The 19,385-nt window shown below is 35.9% G+C and overlaps 1 protein-coding gene across 1 annotated transcript; it reads right to left on the bottom strand.

The window, feature by feature from the left end:
• Positions 1 to 248: 248 nt before the first annotated feature.
• SOCS4 (suppressor of cytokine signaling 4) lies at positions 249 to 19,357 on the bottom strand. Its single transcript, XM_038544773.1, has 2 exons — positions 19,039 to 19,357; positions 249 to 6,455 (listed from the first exon to the last, which is right to left on the bottom strand). The coding sequence occupies exon 2, from the start codon at positions 6,361 to 6,363 to the stop codon at positions 5,041 to 5,043; it is 1,323 nt and encodes a 440-aa protein (XP_038400701.1). The 5' UTR covers positions 6,364 to 6,455; positions 19,039 to 19,357; the 3' UTR covers positions 249 to 5,040.
• Between the last annotated feature and the right edge of the window lie 28 nt (positions 19,358 to 19,385).

Genomic DNA, 19,385 nt, shown 5'->3' with positions numbered 1-19,385 from the left:
ACTGAGCCACCCAGCAGCCCTAGGGCACACAATGTTTTATCTTTTTGTTTTGTTTTGTTTTAATATTTTATTTATTTATTCTTGAGAGAGAGAGTCAGAGACACAGGCAGAGGGAGAAGCAGGCTCCATGCGGGGAGCCCAACGTGGGACTCAATCCTCGGACTCCAGGATCAGGCCCTGGGCTGAAGGCGGCACTAAACCGCTGAGCCACCCGGGATGCCCATGTTTTAAAAACAATATACAAAGCCTTTGGATTTTATGTATGAAGTTTTAATTAAGAATTGAAAATTTATTCAGATCAATTTATTTGAACTCACATCCAAGAAGAAACATTCAACTTCAGGATTAGAAATAAAAATGCAAACAGTCTACTTCTTTTTGGGTAAGAGGAGGATTCATACAAGCCCAACTGACAAGAGTACTAACAGCTTTGTGAAATTACTACTTAAACTGTATATTCAAGTATATATCAAGTTCATACTTGGCTTACATAGAATTGAGTCACTCACTCCTAGCAAAGTCAGCATAATTTAAGTAAACCCCCGTGAGTTTTATTTTAAGTCTGAAAGCTTAGATTTGATTATAACCACAGCAAAAGTGATTATCTTTACTTCCTGCAAATGTAATCAACTTTAAAATAACAGGCAAACATCAATTTTACTAAACCTTATTAAGGGTAGGAGGAAACTACAATTGTTCATCCAATTCCAGAGTCTAAACTATAAATCCAAATTGTACTGTTATCTCTATCGTCAAATCAAGCCAAGAAAGCCTATTACAGACTATCAGAAGTGAATGTGAATTTGCAGGGTCTACTAAGGGGATACTTTGAAAATCTATCATCACATTATTTTTAAGAAATTACAGAAATTACTTTAAAAGTATGCTCTAATAGTCACCTCTTAAGTGGAGAATTAGCCTTCAGGAAATCAAGTCACAAGTATTATTTATCTACATTTTATATGCTAGGAGATGAAGATCAAGATTTAGGATTATCTATTCAAAATTAAACAAAAATAGATTGCTTATATTTGAAATAGGATTCATGTGCCCCAAATCCCTTTCCATTGGGCTTTATTCATTAGTCTACATTTCTACATAGAAGCCAATCCATTAAAAAGTTACCTCCATTGTGCCCAATATCTTAATATATTAGAATGGTATAGGCAGACTTTTGTAGCATTGCTTACCTCTAGCAGGTCATTAAAAAAAAGAACTTTGTGCTTTCTGTTCATTCTTTAGAAATAAAATTTGAAACTGATTATGGTTAAAGCAAATTGTAAAGATCTTTTTTTTTTTTTTCCAAAATAGAAACAATAGTCTGCTTGACTTAAAATCTTTTATTCATTTAGGTATTACTTAACACACAGGTTTTTGTAGATTTAAACATTGTTCTCCCTGTGCTGTCTCCAGAAATAATTGTCTACTTTCCTGTGAAATTTACTAAAATTAATACATAATCTGACTCGTTATAGCTAAAAGTGACAAAAGTTTTTAAATGAAAACTTAGAGTATATTTATGAATTAGGTTTCAAGGTTTTTGTTTCATAGGAAGAAACCTATTACATAGGCCTATAAAATGATCCAAACTTCAAAGAGACAGGAAGCTGGTAACTTGATTTGTCTTCTTAATGGCTTTGGCTCATGAATAAATGATAATGGTTTGTGTTTTTCTTATAAAAAGAAATGGAATTTGTATGAGTTCTATTGGCCACATTTACTCTACTTTTTAAAGGATTTCTAATTACTAAGACATTCTTTGTATTATTTATAATAAGTCACAACTTTAAGTGAAAGCCATTCTTTGACCATTAGCTGAAATTCAGGAAAGAACACAGTTCTGTTCACCAAATCAATAAATCTAACCACAGGCTGACTAAAAGCTTCCTTTAATCTTCTTCCTATTAGGTCTTCCTTTAAATTAAACCATTCTCTCTATGAATTATTTAAGTGAATGGCATGGCTATAGAAAGATCACATAGGATTCTTCAATACAAAAATGCTCAAGGAATCTAAAAAAAGAAACCTATTCAGCATATTTCAAGAATTGGAGTATGAATCAAGATGCTATAGCTCAAAAAAAAAAAAAAAAAAAAAAAAAAGCATAGTAGTGGTGGTGGGGTTGTTCCAAAAAGCTTAAGAAAAATAAAAGTCAAGTTTATTTCCTGATTAGTGCAGGATGATTCCCAAAGCGCAGTTAAGTGTCTGGTCCAGACCAGCTATTAGCAATTAAGTAGTTCCCTTTCACTGTCAAGGCTCTTCCCTGAGGTGATGCCTAAATTCTTAATTTTAATATTTTATCTTGTTTCTTTTAGCTTCATCCTCTCTCACCAATAAGCTCTACACATTTCCACCATGCTGATGCTTTCCCAACTCTGGAATTTATACTTTTCAAATGCCCACAAACATTAAGTTACAAAATTTATAGATATATTTGAATCTTTCCTCATGTTCCTCTCAAAACTTAGTCACTTTAGTTATATATTCCAATGATTACATATTTTACATTTTTAAAATTAGTTTGTGAATACTGGAGGCTCTTCCAAATGTGTCCTCACAAAGTCAGAGAAAGGGATTAACCTTTCTAAATTCCAATCTTTTAATGCCTTAAAAATTAATTTATTATTACTCTTTTCTTTTTCCTTCATGGTAAACAATTCCATTCTCAAGTCTTTATGCTTCTACTTTCAGATTTCTTTTCACTGTAGCAAATATGAAAGGAAAAATACAAACCATTTCAGAATAAATGAGTCTCTTCCCTGCTCTCATTTATTAGATCATCTACTTCAAGGATATATATGGCAGTATTTTGAAAATGTTAACAGCTATTAATACCTTGAAGTTGAAAAAATAAGAAAGCCAGAGAAAATATACCACAAGCAACCAGTTTGAATATATGAAAAGCTACTTATATCTTGATTTTCATATAAACATTTTTACCATTATAAAAGACAACATAATTATATTTCATTTTTCTTTATAAAATTACTCTTTAACAGAATATTTGTTAGCTAGTCATCCCTTAGGTTTTTCTGTACTGATAAAAAGTTATTTTTAAAAGAAAAATATTTAAAACAATAATTGTTTCACAGAAACAGAAAGTCTCATTATCAAATTCTGATAAAAAACTATAATCATGGGTAGAGTCTTACTATACTATTAATGTTCTTTCACCAAAAAATGCATATTTAGGAAGTGTTTTATTGGTAAATAAGACAAGCTTCTCAGTGATCTACAAAAGTGTCACAATAAAGATGAGGTAGTATGAGACTTTTCCACTTTTGTAAAAGGGAAATATCATCTTTAGAAGAGATATTTATCCTGATATCGGTGTTAGTGATATCCTGAGCCTCATTACTCCACAGATAGGTGCCATAATTAAGTTACCCTTCACTGGAACCAAGACAATCTTGAGATCACTGAGAAAAAAAATCCTAGAAAATGGTTAACAGATTTTCTTGGTTTAATTTTGTTGTAATTGCTAAAAATTTATTTTAAAGCTATTACTGAAAAATTCCATCTTTATGCTACCAACAGAACTGCAGGAAAGGGAAATGCTACTTCAACATAAAAGCAATGATACTTAAGAAACATCTATTCTAACTTGGAAAGTTGAGTCAAAATCCAGGCAGAAGCAGCTTCCTACTGGACCTAAATTAGCAGCAAGAAATCAACTACTATGATATTAAAAATGCCAATTTGTACAAAGGGTTAGATAGCTCACCAGAAGAAACTGTCTAGGAAATTTATTATGCACGGACCCTTTAAAAAAGCAGAGTTTGACAGGATACCACTCCATTTACCCTTATTTTACAGGGATAATGACGTTTCTAAAAATGCTTCTGTGTTGGGATCGTAAATTTAAAATATTACTCCTAGTGCCCAGTATTGTTCGGTATGGCATTAAAGCATGTAGCTCTCAAAATGTTTTCCTTTTTTAGAAGCTACAGTAAAGACATGGAATTCTGAAGATAGGAGTAATTATTTGAAACCTGAAAATCAAAACCAACATTAAGTTTTTCAGAAAACAGCTCCATGTTTACTTCTTGAATCTTTAGTGAAGCTCACTTTAAAATAATGAAGACTACTTAGGTCCTCTTTGGTTACCAATAGAAATTTGTGGCTGATTATAAAACTGTGGCATCTCCCCAAGATAACAGGCTCAGAGTGTCTATAAAAAGGCTAATTAGAAGCAACAGTTCATAAGTAAATACAGAAAAACACCATAGTTGCTTTAATACGTTAGTAACTACTAGTTACTAATAGTGTTATATTTTTAAAGCTTCCAGTGAGAAAGAACAATATTTGTTCTGAAGATAGCAACTCATCTAGGTTGAGTAAAAGACTTACTCAAAAAGAACAAGTGGCCATGCTACAGTGTAGAAAATAAATTCACCTCCAAAAAGTCATGTTCTCATTTGATTCTTCCTCATCAGATTAATCAAACTGAGTAATACTGCTTTATAGTTAGTATTTAAAATGAAAACACTTCAAGTTTAGTTTCAAACCACCCTGTTACCTTTAGCATCCCTATTTGTTACAAAACTCTACTACACTGGCATGGATTGTGAATTACAACACACTCCACTTTACTGATCAGCGTCTGAAAAGCGGGATGGGGAAACTGTATTTTACGTACAGGAATGCCAATGGCAATGAGGATTGTACATGTAGGAAAGGACAGATTATTTTTAAAGAAAAGTATAAAATATGGATTTAACTGTGTTGGTAATGCCTACCAAATTTCAAATATCCCTGGATTTTAAGCAAATTACAGTTAAGAAAAAAAAGTAAGTATATGATCTATTTGGTAAAAACAAAAAAAAAAACACCTGGTCAAAAATATTCATTAACCCCTAGTATATAACTCTAAACAACTGATGTATCATAAGAAAAATAAACTGATCTAGACGTAAACTTTAGGGCAGAGATTTATTTTGGATTTCAACTGTCCTTGTAGAAAAATTCAAAGTGACATAAGAAAAATAAAATATTAAATGAAAATATGTATATAATCATTCCCATATTCCTACACTTTTCCTAGCATTGTTGTTCTGGTGCATCAATCCTGAGTACTCTAACTTTTGATTTATAGTGATATTCCTTCAGATATAATTTCATAGAAGGAGGAATTGGAAGGGCATCAATGCCATCATAAGTTGTACAGTTACAAATAACTGTTCTGCATATATGCTGCAGGGTAAAGGGGAAAGTCCGAATTAAAGGAGTGGATAAAAGGGGTTCGAAAAACATACAGGCACTCGGGTCCTTATAATGTTCTAGGAGCCCTGTAATGTCAGGAGAATGGAAGACACAAGGATCATGTGCATCAAAGCTAAAGTTGTGATTCCACTGTTCAATTCTAGCATGAAGAGAACGACTATAGCGTCTAAAACTAACTGAGAATAAATAGTCTTCCTGTGCTGAGTCTCGAAGTAAAAAGGTACCCTCTGGTTTTCCCTCTAGTAGAGCTTCAGCTGCATATTTATCCATAACTCCCCAGTAACATGGATTATTATTGATCTGAAGGAGGTCTGGTACAAGACAGTGGACATAATCAATCTGGGTATGGTACTTAGGAGGTGTTTCCAACTGCAGGATTTCTTCATCCATTTCCCATTTGGGTTTGTTTCTTTTCCTGGAACTTGTGCAAAGTGTTATAATTTCATCATCTGAATCCATATCACTATCTTCTATACTGTTATTTGAAACCAGGTTCATCACAGAGCCAGTCACAGGACCACTTCTACATGAAGCACTGTTGGTGGTTATGACACAGGGCTGAACATTGGTATGTGTGAAGCAGTTTACCTCTTCTTCTGCATTTCTTCGTTTTAGATGACCATCCCTCAATTCATTCTGAGACAAGTCTGTGCTTATCCATTCATTGGATTTGGGATTTATAGGAGCAGTGTGTCGTTTAATAAAATGCCACCTAAAGGCTAAATCTGATCGAGGTGGGAAAGGACACTTATCTAACATGAGTTCACTGATATGAATTTTCCTTTTAGATGGAAGCCCTGAAGAGTGCCGACCACTACAATTCTTTATTGGAAAACACTGCCCCACAGCATCTTGCAGTTTCTGTTTAAGAGATCGGCCTAAAAATCTATGCCCACAGGAATGATCTAAATCCAACTCAATGGATGAACAGCTGTGCTTCCTTTCTTGGCTCCTTAAAGGAATTTCAGTTTTCTCTATAGCATTCACTGTTTCAGCATCTGAACAACTTTCACTCTTTTTTGACCAAGATAATTTCTTTCCACTCCACACATAACCGTCCTTTCTGTCAGCACTTCTACTTCGACTAGTTTTGGGCCTTACATCTACATTTTTGCTATTACTTTCACTATTTTCTGCCATTTTAACAAATTATCCGCAAATTCCAGTGTTATAAATACTGCTTTTTCAGTTTTTCCAGCAGGAAGATTCTTCTGGGCACTCTCTGGATGTATCTAAAAAAACAAACAAAACAAAACACACTAGTCATTTGTCATTCACTTTTTTTTTTTAAAGAGAGAAGAGAAAGAGAGTGTGTGAGCAGGGGAAGGGAAGAGGAAGAGAGAAAATCCCAAGCAGACTCCATGCCCAGTGTGGAGTCTGATACAGGGTTTGATCTCATGACCCTGAGACCATGTTCTGAGCCAAAAATCAAGAGTCAGATGCTCGGGATGCCTGGATGGCTCAGCAGTTGAGCATCTGCCTTTGGCTCAGGTCCTTATCCAGGGGTCCAGGATCGAGTCCCACATTGGACTCTTTTCGGGGAGCCTGCTTCTCCCTCTGCCTGTGTCTCTGCCTCTCTCTCATGAATAAATAAATACAATATTAAAAAAAAAAGTCAGATGGTTAACCAAATGAGCCACCCAGGTGTCCAACTGTCATTCATTTTGCACATATAGTTTTACATATTAAGCCCCAATCAGACATAAGATGAAAAAGCATAATTAGCATATGAACAAGATAAGAGTATTGGATATGTTGGAAGGTAGTTCCAAAATATTTTGTTTTCACTTAAATGATCTGCTTTACTACATACTAATAATTTCATAGTACCCGGGAGTCAAGAATCTGAATTCTTTCCCACAGTTAATTTTCAATGTAGATTAGAAAGCGAGGCCTCCTCTCTTAGCCCAACTGTATGCTCAAAATGTAAACAATTTCTAGTCTTGAGGTGTATCTTCTACTAATCTCTCCTTTCTTTATTTTTATTTCACAGCAGACCAGTCAGTGAATTGTTGTAAGAGACAGTGAGAAATATATGACTTGGTGTTTGAGAAATACTACCCTGTAGTGGTTCCTTACTTCCCTCTCCTTGTGTTGTTTTCTATTGATTGAAAATATAAACTTTAAGTTACAAAAGCTGTTAAGAATTTATTAAATAATAAAAAAAGAGTATTTATTAAATAATCACCACTGAACAGCAGGAATGCCATGCAAAAATTCCCAATGCAGTTTTGACAACTCATTTCAGTAATTGGTCAACTTCACTCTCAGTTTATGCAGTTTTTAGAAAACATGGAATCGGATAAAAATTTGTTATTTCACATACACACTCTTGTGTTTTTCTTGGTAATTTTGAGAAACAAGCAAATAAATTTCTATAGGGCAATGACTTTCCTTTGAAGTTGGCTAGATATGCTAGAATTTACAATGTGAAATAGAGTTTTATTAAGACAAATAGTGATGATAGGTTGTAAATGGGATTAACTTAACTATTCTTAGGTGGAGTAAGATTTAAGCCCAGAATTGGGGGTTAGGATTCTATAACCTCAAACATTTTACAAATGAAACTTGAATTTGGAGACTGAGAAAATCAGTCTCACTCAGCATGCTGATTATGATTAAGTTTCTGATTATGTCAGAGGAACATTATAATCCCAAAAGTCAAGTAAATGTTTAGAGCCATCTGAATGCATTTTCAAAGCAAGAGGATTTGAAATAAGCAACTGTAGTAGCAAATGATTGGCAAGTACTTAAAAGTGTGAACTAATTAATTAGACTTGCCAAATAAAATACTCCATTTCTAAAAAAAAAACAAAAACAAAAACAAAAAAACAAAAACAAAAACAAAAAAAACTCCATTTCTAAAACTGAATAGCACCTGGCGATTATACAGATTATTTTGATTTAGTGAGCTCACTAGTATATACTCATTTAAAATCCATAGGGAAAAATATTTTTAAATCTAATTTTGGAAGACATATCATTACTTATTATACCAAAATTATATTCAACATTATGCTTTGGCTGTTTGTTGACCAAGTTCTACTGAGCAAAAATAAACAAGAAACAACAAAGTAGGCTGAAGAATACTACACACTTTCTACTTTTTTTATTCAGTTGTGAAAAATATATAAGATTTGAAATGCTGGGATCCCTGGGTGGCGCAGCGGTTTGGCGCCTGCCTTTGGCCCAGGGCGCGATCCTGGAGACCCGGGATCGAATCCCACATCAGGCTCCCGGTGCACGGAGCCTGCTTCTCCCTCTGCCTGTGTCTCTGCCTCTCTCTCTCTCTCTCTGTGTGACTGTCATAAATAAATAAAAAAAATATTAAAAAAAAAAAAGATTTGAAATGCCTGGTAATTTACTAAAAAAAATAGCAAAATAACAGTTTGTTAAACTCTATGACCAACTTTACTCCACTGGATATGAGCTCCCTCATCTTGCTTATTATCTCTACATTGTATCATTTCTTCCTTCACTTCTATTATCAGAGATAAGCTCGCTCTCTCTGTTCCTGATGACATTCCCACCTTTACCAGGGCCTGCTTCAGTTTTTCTCTTTCAAATTCTCTCTGCCTTCAATAACAAATCTCCTATAAAATCCTTTAGTGCTTCTAATGCTTCCTTTAGGCACTACACCTGCTACTTTCCATTACTAAATTTATTATAACTTCATTTCCCCTTAAAATGAAAATAGCTTTTTTTTTTTTGAAAATAGCTTTTTTATTCTGATTATAAAATAAATAATTGACTGGTTTGAAATGGCCAAGTGAAAATCTTTTTGTTCTATCCTCCCAAAAAGTCAACCCAGAACAAGGAAAAATGAGAAATAAAAACACAATCATAACATCCATGAGACTAGGAGGTGTCTATAACCTAAATCACAAAATATGAAAACAGAGTATGAATGGAGGAGCAGTAAATAACTCAGCATCAGAGAGGCGGGTAACACTAGGCACAGAGGTGACATGGATGAGAAGCAAGCCAACAGAGTATGCAAAGTCCAGGACCCAAAGGTACCAGATGATACAGAAAATGTGGGTGGAGAACAGGGTGGAAAATGGAGAAGCAGGCTGAAAATATGCATAAGTACAGCTGGATTTCTCCAGTTCTTATTCCTACACTTAGAGGAGATGGGATATTTATCAGTTGGAGAAACTAAACTGAGAGGCTAGGACTTTGAATACCAGACATAGAGAGAGGGTAGAAGAGAGATTTGGGACTAAAATCGTGTAAGTTCTTACTTCCTTCTCCCAGCCAGCTCCCAGAACTCTGGTAGCCATATTTATAGCTCTTAATAAAAGGACTAAAAGATACTTTGCTGAAAAAAATAGAATGGTCAAAAAGAAAAGAACTCTAGATACTGACAGTTGGGACTCCTACAATAGAAAGCTGGGAGGGAGGGCCTGGGTGCCTCAGTTGGTTGAGCGACCCACTCTTTTTTTTTTTTTTTTTTATTTATGATAGTCACACACAGAGAGAGAGAGAGGCAGAGACACAGGCAGAGGGAGAAGCAGGCTCCATGCACCGGGAGCCTGACGTGGGATTCGATCCCGGGTCTCCAGGATCGTGCCCTGGGCCAAAGGCAGGCGCCAAACCGCTGCGCCACCCAGGGATCCCAACTCTTGATTGAGCGTCTGACTCTTGATTTTGACTCAGGTCATGATCTCAGAGTTGTGAGATCAAGCCCTTCACCAGGCTCCATGCTCAGTGGGGAGTCTACTTGAGATTCTCTATCTCCCTCTGCCCCTCCCCTGCATGAGCTCTCTCTCTCAAAATAAATGAATGAATAAAAACACCAATAACCCACAAACCTGGAATAATCACCCAAGCATGGAGAAAAGCTTGCCAGCCACAAGCCCCACCTACTCACACACAGCTGTCAGGCAGCATTGTTGTGCTTTATTCACTCCAGAATATGAATGGTCATAGGTCATCAGACTTTTGAGGAAAGTGTCTAATATAAACAACAGCAGAGGCCAAAACATTAAAAAAATACTTAGAGAAAAAAAAGAACCACAAAAAGAGCAGAAAATAAACTGATTTCTTCCAAGTTAAGAGAAGATATTACACCTATGAATGAGTAAGAGGAGTTTGGGACAATCAGAGATTAAGAAAATTTTGTAAATTAAAAATACGGGATGCTTGGGTGGTTCAGCGGTTGAGCGTCTGCCTTTGGCTCAGGGCGTGATCCTGGTATCAGGATCAAGTCCCACATCGGGCTCCCTACGGGCAGCCTGCTTCTCCCTCTGCCTATATGTCTCTTCCTCTCTCTTGGTGTGCATCTCATGAATAAATAAAACCTTAAAAAAAATAAAAATATGGTCACAGAAATAAAATAGTCCACAGGAAAGTTGGAGAAGAAATTGAGGAAATAACAGGAAATGGGAAAAAATGGTTAATTAGAAAAGGTAAGAAAACTAGACGATCGATACAGACATTTCATAGAAAATAATAAAATGAAGGGGGGAAATTAAAAAAGAAACTATATTAGAAAATTTCCCAGAACTGAAGGACATGAGCTTCTATACTCAAAGAGTCCACGGAGTACCCAGCACAATTGGGGAAAAATACAGTTACATTGTTCTAAAATTTTAGAACCGTAGAGATAAAGGGGAGATACTTAAGTTAAGAGAGTAGATGTTGTGCTATCCAAGTCAAAAAATATGTGAAAATTAAAAAAAATCTTCCCGAGGGAATAAAAGTCATAGAGGACTACAAATAAATGGCATCTGGTTTCTCAACAGTAACTATGGAAGCTAGAGGCTAGTTTTGGAAGCTAGAGGCTAGTTCCAACTTTGAAGAAATAATCAGCCAAATTACCATTCAAATATGAAGATAAAGAAATTTTCACACATGCAAAGCATCAACAACTTTACCTCATACTAGAAGATATATAGTCTTCTATTTTTTTTTTTAAGATTTTATTTATTTATTCATGAGAGACAGAAAGAGAGAGGCAGAGACACAGGCAGAGGGAGAAGCAAGCTCCATGCAGGGAGCCCAACATGGGACCCGATCCCGGGTCTCCAGGATCACGCCCTGGGCTGAAGGCAGCACCAAACCGCTGAGCTACCCGGGCTGCCCGATATATAGTCTTCTAAAATTAAAGTGTACCCACAGCAAAAGACATAATGCAGAAAATAAGATATTTAACACAAGAGAGAGGAAATGTGAATTCTTAAGATGTCGAAGAAGAAAAGTTTCTAGACAACATGGTATTCAGAGCATATAACCATACAGGGCCATTGGCTCCAAGGTGGAAGGTTTTGAAGAAAAAAAAAAAAAGAACTGACTTCTGGAAAATTCAATTGAGAAGAATGAGAAAAGAGAATCAGGTAATTCTTAATTACACAAAAATTCAAGAGTTAGACAAGAAAGAAAATAAAGTTGTAAAATACTTGGCTCAGCAATGAATGACATTTACATATTCACCAAAACTGTGATACAAATGCAATAAGAAAATGGAAAGAAAGGAAGGAGACTAAAAGATAATTTCTCATCTATCATAAAAGGAACTCAAGTGATAATGTCTGGTAATCGACGAATCAAGAAATAATAAGCATATGATTTAGAAATATAAAGGTAAATATTGGAAAAACAGTTAAAAGATTCGACATAGATGCCTTCGGAATTGGTAGGACTGTAGAATTTATCTTCCCTAAGCTTTCAACTTAATTTTTAACTTGGGTGCATATATCATTTTGATGAACATAAACAACAGTAATTCATACTTATCATGATTAATTCAAACTAAGCTTAAGTTATAAAAAAAAACCCAAATTATGCATAATCCTACCATCCAGCTGTAACCATTTTAACATTTTTAGTATCTCTATGCATGTATATGACAAGGATGCAGTTTCACAGCACAATAATGGCAGCCATTAAGCAGTATAGCGTTGTTTTTTGTTGTTGTTAAGATTTTATTTATTTATTCATGAGAGACACACAGAGAGAGGCAGAGACACAGGCAGAGGGAGAAGCAGGCTCCCTGTGGAGAGCCTGATGCAGACTTGATCCTGGGACTTCGGGATCATACCCTGAGCTGAAGGCAGATGCTCACCCGCTGAGCCACTCAGGCACCCCTGCAGTACAGTTTGAGTCCAGTTTATCTGATACTCGCCATTTGATGTAAAACCTCAGTTTTTTTTTCATCTGTAAAAACAGAGATATTGATGCTATCTATTTCATTCGGCTGTTGAGGATTAAATGAAATAATGTATGTAAAGTACTCTGTTCAGAGCCTAAATGTATTAAGTAATCAATAAATTAAAAAAAAGAAACATATTAGATATAATTTTATTAAAGGACATAAGACAGTTTATTATTTTTTTTAAAGATTATTTATTTATTCATGAGACACGCAGACTGAGAGAGAAAGGCAGAGACATAGGCAGAGGGAGAAGCAGGCTCCTTCCAGGGAGCCCAATGCCGGACTCAATCCCAGATCCTAGGATCACGACCTGGGCCAAAGGCAGGTGCCCAACCACTGAGCCACCCAGGCGTCCCAAGCCAGTTTACTAGAAATGGTTCATGGGGAGCCTGGGTGGTACAGTAATTTGATCATCCAAATATTTATTACACTACATAAATAATTTATAAGTAAATGATTAATACTTATTATATACAAGTTGGTAAGCCTTGCCAAGTATATCTGTTATGTTTGCATCTAAACTTACGCAAGGGGGATCCCTGGGTGGCTCAGCGGTTTAGCGCCGCCTGCAGCCCAGGGCTTGATCCTGGAGTCCCGGGATGGAGTCCCATATTGGCTCCCTGCAAGGAGCCTGCTTCTCCCTCTGCCTGTGTCTCTGCCTCTCTCTCTCTCTCTCTGTGTCTCATGAATAAATAAATAAAATCTTAAAAAAAAAAAATCTCAATTAAAAAAAAAAAGTGTTGAGTTCTGAATCTGAATGAATCCTTTCAAATAGCCTATCATTAGTTCTTGGAGTTTTACAAACTTTATAAATGAGGAAGAAAAAAATACAAAGTGATAAGAAAGTGGCTTTACTATTATTTTTATGTAGTATAGAAATCTAAGATGATACTTTAAAAGGTGCTGACAAATCAAAGATCTTTGCCAGTAACTACAAAGCTTTTTATTTTTTTTTTATTTTTATTTTTTTAAAGAGGGGAACACATCACTTGGGAGAAGGTTGCTTTGGCTCTTGATTCAATAATTAATTTTTTATGAAGGCAGCTAAATTACATTGCTCTGGGGAGTAAACAGTGACATCTTTTAAAAAAATTATTATTTCTTACTGAGCAAGAGGCAAATATCTCAAAAGCAAATTTATATAAAAGCTATTTTCAAGAAAGAAAGTTCCCAGATTCCCAGTAGCTATCTCTTCCCAGATTCTACCACCAATTGCCAAGGACAGTGAACCGAGAATGAATATCCAACATATCCAACATGGCCATTCTACTAACACAAGATTTAAATAACATTTAAGTAGTTCTACTGTTTTTTTGTTTTTTTTTTAAAGATTTTACTTATTTATTCATGAGAGACACAGAGAGAGGCAGAGACATAGGCAGAGGAAGAAGCAGGCCCCATGCAGGGAGCCCAATGTGGGACTGGTTCCCAGACTCCAGGATCACTCCAGGCCAAAGGCAGGCGCTAAACCGTTGAACCACCCCGGCGTCCCTAATTAGTTCTATTGCATAAAGCCAGATAGGTGATGTTAATTCAAGATTCCTAGAGAAAACTATTAAAAAGCCAATAATGAGGGACGCCCAGCTGGCTCAGTAGGTAAACATGGAACTCTCAATCTCAGAGTCATGAGTTTAAGGCCCATGTTGGGCATGGAGCCTAGAAAAAAAAAAAAAAAAGGCCAAAAATTAAACTTCATCTATCTGGAAATGTCACTGTATTCTCTATGAGGTTGGGTAATTCTTTAGTAATTCTCTACCAGAGCATTACCGTATATATTAATTATTCATTGGATGACTACTTTATCTAAAATGCTGATGCATATCTAAGACCAGAATTCATGTAAATACCAAATTAAAATACATTTGATACTAAAATAATTATTTATTACACTACATAAATAATTTATAACTAAATTATTACTCCTAGGAATTTCCTGACCAAATCCACAATTCCAAAGTTTACCTGCTATTATGTGTCCCAAAACTCCCTGAAAGCACTCTGATCATAGTTTGTGATATTTGAATTGGATTCTATGGGTCATAGTCCTTACTTAACATTTGATTATAGTCTGATACTTGAGGAGAATTCTGTGGAGACATTTAGAGCCCACGAATGGAATATACTGGATATTGGCAGATGAATTCCTTGAAATGTTAAGGAAAAATATAAAACCGGGTTTGATCATATGAAAAGAATCTCTGAACTAAAAACATGTTGTTTTTTCCCCCTCATAACAAGAGCAATACAGTTTCATTTTCCAGTAAATATGTTAGTATCTCCTATTTTCACGCTACCACGTCAGGGCTCGTGGGACTTAACTGGATTAAAAAACAAACATAAAAAGGAATTACTGATTAGTACCACTACATCCTCCTTCTCCCCACACTCTCCACTTACTTTTCCAATTATAGTTTGCTTATGCCAGTGGGCACTAGTTCTAAAAGGTGTTAATACATATTCTAGAGAGATAGGGGTTTCCTTATTAAACAAATATAGGAATGGTTTCCCTCTGAAATATTACAATGCATATTTTGCAAAAGGTTCTGAGAGGTTCTTCAGTTAAGAAGCCTGCTTAAGCCATAATTTCCTGTATTTAGCTCATAGAAATCCTTTTGGAGCAAACTTTAGGGGGAGTATTAACTTGGGCTAATATTTAGATGATTGTCCATTCCGTGACCATGCCAAAGAGAAATGTTCAGGAACCTATCACCAAAGAAGGTTAATCTCGAGTGAAGAGAGAACAGAAAACTAATAGCTGGCTTTTTAAAAATGGAAGGACCTTAAAAGAATCTTAGAAACCAGAATATTTAAGATATATGATTTTAACTTTTAGGGAATAAACTAGATTAAGGAGATTCATTTTCTTTCCAGTTTGTAATTTTTTAATTATAAAAAACAATATATGCTCAGTAAAAAATATACAGAACATTTAGATAAGTTTAAAAGGGAGGAGGGGAAAAACTGTAGTTCAATTACCTAAAGGCAATCAATTTAGACATTTTGGTCTACTTCCTTGTAAGAGTAATTTAGTCTAAAGAGAAAATTTTAATGTTTTAAACAACTATAAAAATTAACAATCTAGTTTTTTACTACACTATATTTAAAAATGAAGCATGGTGCAGATGAAATAGCATGAAAGGTTAAATCATCAAACATGGGCTAAAATTCAGACTTTGTCACGTACTAATCATATTACCTGATTTTAAAATCTCATTTAACTTCAGTTTTCACATTGTAAAATCTGGATAATGCCAGCTGCCTTATGTTTTAGTTCCAGGAATAAGATGTATGAAAATAGCATATATTAATGAAAATGCGTATTAGCTACTTTCTAGTAGTACTCAGAACTTTTCATGTAGAAATTTCTAAAAATGAGAGGTGGGAAAGTAGCAAAAATTTTTAAAAAAGGAACAAGAGGAAACAAAGGCCACATATAAGGCTTGAAAATCTGAAGCTGAGGAGGCTTCATATCATAAAGCACTTTGTATTACTCCTGATATTAAACACTGTCTTTTTAAAAGGTTAAAAAAATTTAAATTCTTTACAAATATTATGGGTGTAAATAACCAAAACCTCTAATTATTAAAATATGTAGTTTCTTGCAAGCTAACTTAGTAAATACAGATTTCAACAGAAAGAGTAGGTAAAGTTTTTTTTAACTGATTATAGATTATTCTTTCTATTGCTTTATAATAATTACACATGCTTATATTTAAGCTTGGGTGACAAGTTTTACCTATTCAAGTTTTAACACACTAGTATAAGGGGATTCTAGACTTAAAAAGCTTTAATGTCCTGATGTGTTTTACTAAATTTCTAGTTTTATGGCAACAGAATGTTTATGAAATGGAACAGCAGTATGGTAGACTACCTAGAATCAGATGGTAAAAGACCTGTGCTCTACTTCTCATTTTGACAGTTGGTAGGAGTGTGACTGGACAAACTACAACCTCTTTGAGTCTTGGTTTCTTTATCAATAAAAGAGTGATTATATCTCTCTTGCTGTGTAAGGATCCACTATCTATGTAACAACACAATCAAATACTGTGGCTGTCTTTAGCCACAAGAACTGGATAGCTGGGAATAGAACTTTACCGCCTTTTATACTTTGAGAAGTTTACATATATGCAAGTATTATTTACTCCAAAAATAAACAGTAACTCTCAATACACTTTCAGAGATACACAAATTTTCAGATTTCTAAACTGCCTTCAATATTATTTTCTTCAATACTCTGTTCTCCTCATTTATATTCTATTCTTATTTTTTTAGAGAGAGGGGGAACACACACACGCCTAAGACAGACAAGGGTGGGGAAGGCAGTGGGAGAGAGAGAATCCTTTTCTTTTTTTGAGAGAGAGAATCTTAAGCAGGCTCCATGCCCAGTGAGGAGCTCACCTGGGGCGCAGTCTCATGACTCATGAGATCACAAACAGAGCCGAAATCAGGACACTTAACTGATAAGCCACCCAGGTGTCCCTCTCGGTCATTTTACCTCTCTTCCACCCTTATCTTTCACATAGTTAGTGATTTTTACGTCAAGTACACATTTCATTGAAAAAGTATTTTTTAAACTCCTTCCATAGGCAATACTGAAATGCTTTTTAGATAAACTGAATCTCTAAGAGTATACGATGTAGATAATACTCATCACCAAAATGGTAATCATGTTTTCTCACCCTATTGCCCTTGAGAACAGTATTTGTGAGCGTAAGCGTCCTATAAATGGTTGCAACAGAGCAGAGCTAACTAATCTTCATGGCAATTTAAACTGTGACCTTGCTGTCATTTTCAGTGAGTTCATTCAGCTACCCACTCCTATGAGATACACACTGTTAATGATAAAGAAATCCATTTGGAAAATTTTGACAGCCAGAACAGTAACAGCTGCAATGGATTTTTTTTTAAGGCTATGCTATTCTAAATAACCATATAATTTTGCTGACATTTAAGTTACATGCATTTCATTACCACACTATCTTGTACATGTTGTTTGAATGTCTGTTTCCATCAAGACCATGAACTCATTGACATTAAAATTTATCGGCATTTGACTGAAAGAGAAATATAATTGTGAAAACATACTAGCAAAAGTAAGAATATATCTTTTAATACTTGAAAACTTTTACAGGATAATGATAAAAAAAAACCCCTCTATTTTAAACAAAAGCACTAAGTATCCACCCAAAGTACCCTGTTAATAACACAGGATATTAGTAACAATCAGTTTTATACATCCATGAATTTCTCCTATATACCATAACTAATAATTGATGGAAGTAGGTATCTCCATTTTAGAGATAAGGAATCTGATATCCAGAAAAAGTAAAGCATAGTCAAGGTCATATAATGAATAACTGTCAGAGCGAAAAATAAAACCTAGGGCTGTTCAACTCTAAGGCCCAAGCTCTTTCCATACATGTTTAATTTGTGAAGGGAATTTTTCTTTAACCTGTGGATCAAACGGCTTGATTGCTAAGGCAGAGTGAAGGGAGAGAAATATAGACACCATTCATAGTTTTAAGTCATATTGTGTTATAGATGTCACAGGGCATTTAATATCCATAACTCTTGTTCCAATTTACAGATCCTTCTTATGCTAAGCTGTGAATAGTACTACCTTGAAATCTCATCAAGATAATAGACAAATGTTATCAGAGTTCATCTTCAATCCCATCGTCTTATCCAGGGATCTTCACTCGGATTAAAAAATTACAAATCAGTCTATCTAAAAATTAATGAATGATCTTCAAATAAAATTAAATCACTCAGAAAGAATCATCTCCGGTATCTTTTGCTGTTGTGGGAAATCCACAATAGGTTGGCTATTTTTCCACAAATCCCAAGCTCATTTTCAGCCAATCATTCTTCCTCTTCATTAATGTACCAAATTTAAGTATCTAGGAAGTCTAATTGGAACCCTAGTACTCAAAACAACTTTCACACAATGCCAAGACTGTAAGAACAATAGCACCGTTTGTGTAACTGTGCAACTTTTCACAATGGGAACTAGATTGAAAAACAATGGGGAAATGTTTAGGACAGAAAAACGTCCCACTTATTCATAAACTGGTGTCTGATGCAGACTAGAAGATGGGTACCACACAAATATGTCACCGTGAAGGTATTCATCAGACACCGGTCTGCCAACATGGAAGAACATGGGGACATAAACTTAATGGCCAAGACCTTCGTTGAGATTATAAGGAGCGAACGAAGCATTCAACCATATGCTTTAGTTCTGGCTCTTCTTTTAGATCTAAATACGTACTTCAGTGAATTTTAGGTGGGGTCTGAACGGGGAAATCCAAGTTACTTTCTTCTTAAGGGATATACGTCCACCCCCAACAATCATTAACGTGCAAGCCATACCTCCAGGAACTGAGATTAAAGTCTTCCCTCTTTTTTTTTTTTTTTTTTTTTTTATCTCTATAGAAACGACAAGGTGAAGGCACGAAGGATGCCAAGATTAAAGGTTTGGGAAGGGTCTCGTTCTCCTCGAGAACAAGATGCTCAAAGACTTCATTCTGTAACAGGGCCCCAAGGAGGAGCTGGACTTGGTCAGGGACTCGGATATGGCTGCGTGTTAGGGAGCCTGGAAGGTGACAGCAGACCCTAATCCGCGAGGCCGGGAAGCAACCACCCTTCCCCCCACTCACCTCTCAGAGCGCAGCTTGACTGGGGCTGTGCGAGGAACTGCCGCCATCACCATCGCCGTCACTCGGGGTGCTCTCTAAGGTGGAGAAGGGAGGCCCAGCCACTCCTGCACCTCAGGTAGGTCCTAAAAGGAGGATGTCTTTCTGCAAGCCCCCACCCCTCGCCTCAGAATTCCCGTCTCATTCGTTGCGGTCACCGCCTCCACCTGCTCCCAAGGCGCTGCCATCACTTCCGTGTTCGACACCCTCCCTTTCTTCCTCACTCCCCCAGCAACCGGCTTTTTCCCTTGCACGCGGCGCGCGGCTGACGCCATCACCCTGCGACTTCGGTCCCGCCCGTCGCTGGGCGT

Source organism: Canis lupus, chromosome 8 (assembly GCF_011100685.1).
Source record: "Canis lupus familiaris isolate Mischka breed German Shepherd chromosome 8, alternate assembly UU_Cfam_GSD_1.0, whole genome shotgun sequence".
NCBI classification, from domain to species: domain Eukaryota; kingdom Metazoa; phylum Chordata; class Mammalia; order Carnivora; family Canidae; genus Canis; species Canis lupus.
The sequence above is the reverse complement of the archived record's forward strand: the minus strand, read 5'-3'. Positions and strand labels throughout refer to the sequence as shown.